This window comes from Ranitomeya imitator, chromosome 2 (genome assembly GCF_032444005.1).
Source record: "Ranitomeya imitator isolate aRanImi1 chromosome 2, aRanImi1.pri, whole genome shotgun sequence".
Classification (NCBI taxonomy): domain Eukaryota; kingdom Metazoa; phylum Chordata; class Amphibia; order Anura; family Dendrobatidae; genus Ranitomeya; species Ranitomeya imitator.
The window spans coordinates 665,476,409-665,485,527 of NC_091283.1; the positions used below are offsets into that span (position 1 = coordinate 665,476,409).

At 39.2% G+C, this 9,119-nt stretch overlaps 1 protein-coding gene across 2 annotated transcripts in view; it reads left to right on the forward strand.

Moving 5' to 3' along the window:
• The window catches only part of TMEM132A (transmembrane protein 132A), a 286,572-nt gene extending 284,051 nt beyond the window's left edge, over positions 1-2,521 (forward strand). The window contains exon 11 of one of the 2 annotated variants that reach the window (XM_069752992.1): positions 936-2,521. In XM_069752992.1, coding sequence (XP_069609093.1) covers positions 936-2,132 — 1,197 coding nt within the window. In that variant the 3' untranslated portion in view covers positions 2,133-2,521. The remainder of the gene's footprint in view (positions 1-935) is intronic. The other variant, XM_069752993.1, reaches the window with a different exon arrangement.
• Positions 2,522-9,119: the final 6,598 nt, after the last annotated feature.

Here is a 9,119-nt window from a genome sequence, read left to right on the forward strand (position 1 = left end):
GTGATAGATCTGTAGCATGAGTAGAACTAAAAGCTCAGCACATGCTTTGCTGGAACACATTCAGTTATCAGTGGTTTGTTCTGGTGTCTACACAGTTATCACTGTATTGACAACCAGAGATAACAGGGCATTTCAACAAGCACCGAGTTCTAGACACTGAGAGCCCTGATTAGGAACCCTGATGGTGATTTTGCAAGATTTTTAACAGCAGCTCACCAGAAGCTGAGATGGAAAGAGGTGACCAGCTAACTGCTGTATAGAAATCATTGTCTTGGAGAGAGATGACTGGGATATTAGGAGTTAACCTCTCTTCTGGTATGTAACTACTCAGCCCTCTCAGCCAGGACTGAGCTCAGTGGAAACCAGCTGTACACTATGAAAGATAAAAGCAGGAGAATGACAGCAGATAGAAAAAGCAAGTCAATTGAAAATTTGCTTATTTTCATGTTGTCTAATTAATTAAAACAATTTAATATTATGAGAATATTCTTTTAATCCTTGCACTTTCTGCAGGATTACTGAAAAACTGCTTGTTTCAGGATCATGCAGAAAATGGACTATTGAGCAGTGACAACTCAGTTTCTCGTTTAATTTAAACACTAATTTCTAGGTTTAAAATTCCTTTGAATAAAAGTAGAAAACCATGCACACATTTCAAATATCCATGCTAGTAATACAGAGTTGCCTTATATGCTAGCATGGCAGACCTGTGGACCATTCTTTGGCAGTTGATGACCATGTCAACCTGTAATTGCACCAGTGTGCTTACAGGCTTTGACATCTAACATAGACTGGTAATGGCATTTTCTCAGCTCCTTGTGATTCTGGGTGAGAAACACATCCTTCCAGCTGTGTCTTTGCTTACGAATGGCAAATCAAATTTATCCAAGCAGTTATGAGTTAAATTAATGATTTTTTTTCTTCTTTTTTTTTAGGAGGCTGTTCTATCTGTCTGGCTAATTTTCAGTGATATGTCGGTCACTCCAATAACCATCTATAATCCTCAAGAGCTGTCTTTATCTGTTTTGTCCTCCGATCCCTCAGTTTTGTCAATTGGTCGCACTGTGACGTCAGCAAATTACTGGTCTTTGCCAGTAATAATTTTTGAAGATCTGGGTGATGAACCTTTACTGCGTATGTCTCTCTTCATACCAGAGAGATGTAGAGCAAAAGAATCCAATGGCTTACTTAGTGCTGGATATACCAGGGTGACATTTCAAAGAAATGGAACAGCAGCTGATGAACATCATGAAAGAGATATAATACAGGGGGATACTATCCTATTGTCCAGAGATCGTGAAATTATCTCAAGTGCTAACAATGTTATTCCAGGGACCAATGACATAATCCTTAGGAGTGATCACACTACCATAGAAGATGATAGATCTCATCCAGGTGCTGATGACATTGTTACAACACGATGGGGAATACCAGGCTTGGATAAAGGACTTTACGGACTTCTTGCAATATTTTCTCTTCTCACCCTTCTGTTCTTTTTTAGCTGTCTGGCTTTCATAAGAAGGTACAGAAAAAAATCAGCACATGATGGCCCTTGCAATCCTGAGGCTCCAAACTGGGTATGGTTAGACGGGTCAGATGCTGATGAACCAAAATCCCAAGGAGCAGTGGGTGAGGAAGAGGAAGAAAGAGGGCAGTGGTTTGCCAGTAACTCAGGTTCTCAAACTCTAACAAGTACTTTCCATCCAGTAAAAAATGTGCATGAGGCTGAGACTAATAGTGAATGTCAATCGGATGCCAGCTCATTTTCTACTTCTACAAACCATGCTATGGCATTTATAGAAGCACTAAGATCTGAAGTTAAGTCACTTAAAACAACTCCTCCTCCTCACGGAGAAAGAAGATTTGAAAGGGTAACTTATGATCCTAATATGCAGTCTATTATGGTGGCAAGTGAAGAGGACATTGTTTGGGTATGTAAGGATATGGGCATGAGAGAACCTCAAGAAATCCTAAGCTACATGGAAAAGGTCAGAGCTGAAACGCATCCTCAAGATCATATTAAAAGAGAAGGACTAAAAGGCAGAGGAATAGATATTATGGGAACAAGAGTAAAAAAAAAACTTAATGTCACAAAAATGAATGAATTTGGTAAAGCAGTAGATGACAAATAAAAGCTTGGAGGCCCTCATATACATTAAACTAAAGTTGGCTGAACATGCAGATATTGGCGGGATCGGCCAATGGTCCATGTGTATGGGGGCTTTCCCAATGCTTTAACAGATGACGTAGGAGCAGATAATGGTCGGACAGTTTCAGTTTTAATGCCCGAACCTGCTGTGATTCAGGAGATAAGACGATGCTAGAACTGTCTGTCAGTGGCTTTTTCTGCTCTCCACTTTGAAAACACAAGAATTTTCAGCTGAGCTGAATTATCCTATGTATGGGGGAATCAGGAGATATGGCTGTCGGCTGAACAATCATTTGTTCGTCAGCTATCTAATATTTATTGGGGCCTTAAGATGTCCATTTGTATATACAATAAACCACAGACCTTGTAGGCAATGGCCACAATGTAATGTATATTTCAGTGTTATGTGAAACATAAGAGAGTAGGGTATCAGGATTACCATTCTCTATTGTTCTTGATCAAGAGAAGAGATTATAATTCTGGAGATTTTTATATATTGAAAACCAAATGACAGTTTTAAGAGAAAGTAATGGTATGGACATGCATTTAAGAAAGAAAAGTTGCTATAAGTAGTTTGGGTAAAGGTACCGTCACACTCAGTGACGCTGCAGCGATCTAGACAACGATCCGACCTAAACTAGATCGCTGGAGCGTCGCTGTTTTAGGTCGCTGTAGAGACGTCAAACACAGCAACTCCAGAATGATGCAGGAGCGATCCAGTGATGTAACGGTGACTCACTTATCATTCTCGCTCCATGTAAAAACATTGCTGGCGTCGTTGCTTTTGATGTCAAACATGACGATACACGCCGATCTAGCGACCAAATAAAGTTCTGGACTTCTAGCTCCGACCAGCGATATAACAGCGGGATCCAGATCGCTGCTGCGTGTCAAACACAACGAGATCGCTATCCAGGATGCTGCAACGTCACGGATCGTTGTCGTTCTCGTTGTAAAGTTGCTGAGTGTGACGGTACTTTAAGATATAAATAATGAAATATGATAAGCTAACGCACAGCTCCGTTTGTAGAATCAGGTTAAAAGGAATCTGTCAGCAGGTTTTACTACTTATCTGAGAGCAGCCTTATGTAGGTAAAGAGAAGCTGAATCCAAAGGTGTATCACTTAAGGTACCTTCACACATAACGATATTGTTAACGATATCGTTGCTTTTTGTGACGTAGCAACGATATCGTTAAGGAAATCGTTATGTGTGACAGCGACCAACAGCTTCTCTGCACTCCTCCTGCACTGACTGTGAGCACAGCGGCCGGAAAGCAGAGCGGTGACGTCACCTCTCTGCTATCTGGCTGACCGACACTCACAGCCAGTGCAGGAGGAGTGCAGAGAAGCTGAGCGCCGGGGACAGAGAGCGGTAGGTAAGTATGTAGTGTTTGTTTTTTTTACTTTTAGGATGGTAACCAGGGTAAATATCGGGTTACTAAGCGTGGCCCTGTGCTTAGTAACCCGATGTTTACCCTGGTTACCGGCATCGTTGGTCGCTGGAGAGCTGTCTGTGTGACAGCTCTCCAGCGACCAAACAGCGACGCTGCAGCGATCCGGATCGTTGTCGGTATCGCTGCAGCGTCGCTTAATGTGAAGGGGCCTTAAGATTACTGGTTGCAACCGTTCTGACACAATCGTTTTAGCAATGAAGCACAGCCAAGAAAGCTGCCTCTGCCCACACCAGGCTATCTATGTAGAAAGTTCATAGACAGTGAGGTGCTTAGTTTCCGGACTAGTTTGCAATGTTAATCTTGTAGTGATAAATCCTTTACCATGAAGAAACAGCACCATCCCTTGACAAATGACACATCACAGAATTCTGTGTCTCAGCCTCTACCTCCTGCTGTCTTCAGATTACATAGCAAAAGCCTGCTGACGGATTCCCTTTAAGAATAATTTTGTTCAAGCTTTTGCCAGTATTGCAGTATTTCCAATGCACAATTCTACTAGTAGGCCATCAACTTTTGTGTTTTGTTCCTGTAAGCTCTAAACATAGAGGTGTTTATTTAAAGCCCGTTGCTGCCCATAGAGAAGACTGCAAACATTGGCTCAAAATGATGGTCTCATGAATTAACCACTGTTGACATCGGTCTCCAGATTTGTCTACTTATGTGACCAAATACGCGTGTGCAGACAATAGCATGTCCTATATCTGCTTTCATGCAGAAGTGGACGGAGTCCAGAGGACTCAAGATGGTGGAGTTGGCTGTCTATCTACTCATGGCCTGTGTTTATAGTCTTACCAATGGACAACACGTTTTGAAGTGAAGACCTATAGTGTAAGCTTAGAGCTTCCTGTCCCAAAACACAAGCTTTTGACATCTAAGAAACTTAGCCAGATAGTTCCCTACCATTATAAACATGATTGCAATGAATACCCTTATATCCAATGTGGTTTCCATAAATGCCTTACACAGTCTATCAATTTCTCATAGGGTATACCTTCAAAGAGGCAACCACTTCTAACTTAGCCAGCTTTTACTAAATCATTGAATTAATAAGTCCACAATTTTGTAGCACTGTTTGGCTCTTACAGTTAACATAGGGGAAACTAACAATATAGGCTGTATAAAGTAATTAACTCATGCATTTTTGTCCCGTTTTATCATTGTAATGGGTAAAAGAAGCTTTTTTTTCGGCATACAAGAAAATCTCTGGTGATAAGAACTAATACACTGCCCAACACTGATGAAATTCTGATCTAGCACACAGATGAAAATCAGTCTGTTTTTTCACTTAAGTGCAAAAAATGGACCTCTCAATGAGACCTAAATGAAATGGTGGTTTCTAAATAGCTTACCAAATTGGAGCATAGTACTACCCTTGTAAATATTCCACAACTGTGAATGGTGATAATGAAAAATGGAAGCTTTCGGAACACAATGTGTCAGCACCTAAAGTTACTGAGTGGGGTCCCATAAGAGTTTCCAGTTCCTTTTTTTAACTATATAACTGCAGAGATCCAAACCTCTTCTAAGCTCTTTGAGATGGGTTTCCATAGCCGAGCAGATGCATGCAAGCCTTACATAAGCAAGCACAATACCAAGTGATGGATGAATTCATGCGTAAATCTGCCACCACTGAGCTGTGAGGCAGTAGAAATGTGCTCTGTGAAGTAATGAATCGTGCTCCTATATCTTTCAAAACATGTTACACTTTAGGGCTAGATATGCAGTGGGTGAAATAAGTATTCAATGCGTCCCCAATTTTCTAAGTAAATATATTTCTAAAGGTGCTATTGACATGAAATTCCCATCCCATCAGATGTTAGTAACAACCCTCCAATCCACACAGGCAAAAAAATCAAACCATATATATCCATACATTGTTATGTGTATTAGTGAAAAATGATACAGGGAAAATTATTGAAAAACATGAAGAAAGAGAGGTGCAAAAAGCCATGGAAATTAATGACACCACTCTATCAGTAATTAGAATGCAATCCTGACACTTTGTAAAAAATATCAGATGGTTTAACCCCTTAATGATCGCCAATGCGTCTTTTAACTGACCTGAGATATAAGAGAATAGCCTCCCCATACAGGTGACAATCCAGCAGCTGTCGGCTGTCCACTATAGCAGTGTTTGCACTGTCCAAATCTGTTTAACCCCTTAGATGCTGCTGTAATTAGTGATTACTTCATTATATATGGTTAACAGAGTGTGGGGGCTTCCTCTTTATCCCAATTGGTGCCCTGAGATCATGATTTTGTGGTCCTGATGTTTGCCATGGCAATTCATGACCAAATAGCGGCCTTAGAGTCTGACGGCTGTAGTAATCTGTTCAGAAGTTAGCGGCATTTAGGTGGTAAAAATACACAATTTCATTTATGTCATACCACTTGCATTAAGTCCTGTAAAGCACCTGAAGGGTTAATATACTACCGGACTGCAGTTTTCAATATGTCAGGGGATGCTGTTTCTAAAATGCTATCACTTTTGGGGGTTTCCCAATATATGGGACCCCTAAAGTCACTTCAAACATGGGATAGGTCCGTAAAAAATAAATTTTGTAAATTTCCTTGAAAAAATGAAAAATTGCTGCTACATTTTAAACCTCCTAAAATGCTAACAAAATAAAATAACATTTTATAAATGGTGCTGATGTAAAGCAGACATGTGGGAAATGTTATTTATTAATGTTTTGCTGTGGTATGACTATCTGGATTAAAGGGATAATCATTCAAAGTTTGAAAATTGCTAATTTTTAACATTTTTCTCAAATTTCTGATATTTTTTAAAAAATAACCACAAAACATATCAACCTAAATTTACCATTATCATAAAATATAACCTCAAACCTCTAAATCACTGGGATTTGTAAAAGCGTTCCAGAGTTATTACCACATAAAGTGACACTGGTCAGATTTAAAAAATTTGGCTCCGTCACTAAGGGGTTAATTTATGACTTATAAACAGGTGTTTCATTACCAAGGTGCCACACAAGAAACCTCTCATGATCTGTAAAACCAGTGAGCTGTCTCAAGACCTTCACAACCTTATTGTTGCAAAACTCACAGATGGCATTGGTTACAAAAGAATTTTGTTAAAAAACTATTCTTTATTAAATCAGTCTAAAATCTGAGACCAATCAATAATCCAAAATCTAAAATGGAAATAGAAGATTAAGAACTAATGTAGTGTAGGTGTCATCTCCTATAATTCCCACTCCATATCAACAAGTGGACAAAATAATAATCCTATTAATATTAACAATAGAATTGCAATGTTAATTATTCCAATTATGAGGGAACCGATGTTAACCTCAGTAGGTATCTATCCCACCTAAATGTGATATCCTACACCAGTAAGAAACAAACAAATAAATAATAGACAATGAGAGAATTAGAATCAAAATCACAATTCCAAAAACAAAACTGGGCTATGTGCACACGTTGCAGAGTGTGTGTTGGTGTGTGAATTTTTCCGCACTGTTTTTACAAAATCTGCAGGTAAAATGCACTGCAGATTACCCGTGGTTTTGCCCCCGGATTTACCTCGGTTTTTGTGTGGATTTCACCTGCGATATTACACCTGCGGATTCCTATTGAGCAGGTGTAAACCTCTCCGGAATCTGCACAAAGAATTGACATGCTGCGGAAAAAAACACCTGCGTTTCTGTGCATTTTTTCCGCAGCATGTGCATTGCGGATTTGGTTTTCCATACGTTTACATGGTACTGTAAACTCATGGAAAACAGCTGCAGACCCGCAGCGTCAAATCCGCTGCGGATACGCAGCAAAATTCGCAACATGTGCACATAGCCCTGAATATCGGGTCAAAGAAGCCAACAGTGGTTGGACACAAATACTGACATACAGTAATCACCCGTAAGAGACACATGTTCCAAAACTGACAAACAGAACAGATGTTCTCATACAGACAAATCACAATGGTGATGTTGTATATACACATTTATATACACATTTGCTTTGTATTTTTTGGCCCCAAAAATGCATAAATTGTAATTTTTTTACATTTTAAAAAATTACCATAAGGAAAATGGGCACCCTTCATGGTTAGTACCTAGTAGCACCCCTTTTGCAAGTATCTCAGCTTGTAAGCACTTTTTGTAGCCAGCCAAGGGTCAGTTCTTTTTGAAGGCTTTTCATCCATTCCTTGGAAAATTCTTCCAGTTCTGTGAGATTCCTGGGTTATCTTGCATGCACTGCTATTTGAGGCCTAGCCACAGATTTGCAATAATGTTCAGATCAGGGGACGGTTAGTGCCTTTGTAAAACCTTCAGCTTGCGCCTTTTGAGGTATTCTATTGTTGATTTTGATGTCTGTTTAGGATCATTTTCCATTTGTAGAAGCCATCTACAGCTTTTTTTTACAGATGGTGTTATTTGTTGAAATTTCAAGGAATTCATTCTTCCCTCTACCTTTGAAATGTTTCCAGTGCCATTGGCTGCAACACAGCCCCTAAGCATGATTGATCCACCCCCATACTTAATGGTAGGCAAGATATTTTTTTTCCTGAAATTCTGTCCCTTTTTTCTCCACACATACCTTTAATCATTGTGGCCAAATAGTTCTATTTAAGTTAATAGGTCCACAGGACTTGTTTCAAATAATACATGAGGCATGTATTATTTGTTTTTTTTTTTTGTAAACTTCTGACGCTGAATTTTATAGTGAGGACACAGGAGAGGTTTTCTTCTGAGGACTCTTCCATGAAGGCTATATTTGTGCATGTGTTTCTAAACAGTAGAACAATGTACCACAACACCAGAGTTTGCTAAATCTTTCTGAAGAGTCTGCTGAGGAATATCTAGACAAGCCTGTGAAAAATTAGGAGAATATAGTTTGGTCAGATGAGACAAAAATTGAACTGTTTGGATGCCATAATACACACCATATTTGGAGGCCAAAAGGCATTGCATATAAGGCCTAAAACCCCATACCAACAATGAAGTTTGGAGGTGGGAACATCATGGTGTGGGGCTGTTTTTCAGCATATGGTACTGGCAAACTTCATATAATTAAAGGAAGGATGAATAGATAAATGTACCTCGAAGATCCTTGATAATAATCTGCTTTCATCTAGCAAGATGATGAAGATGAAATGAGTGTGGACATTTCAGCAAGGTAATGATTCCAAACACACAGCCAAGGAAACTCAATTGGTTTCAGAGCAGGAAAATAAATCTGCTACAATGGCCCAGCCCAGCCTGACCTGAATCCAATAGCAAAAGTATATTTATATTTAAAGCTCAGAACACTCCACACTGTTTAAATAGATGCAACATTCAAATCTGGAGCCAAAAAAAGGAAATCACATGTCGGACAGTGTCAAAGTTCAAGAGTCCGACACATGATACAGCACATGACAGTTATAGCATAGTACATAAAATTTGCCCTTTTCATCTTTTTTTTCAGGCTTCTTCTTCTGTATTAGTGCACCTACAAATAAGAATATATGGTTACAATTTTTTAATATGAGTTTTTTTTCTATTTTTTCTT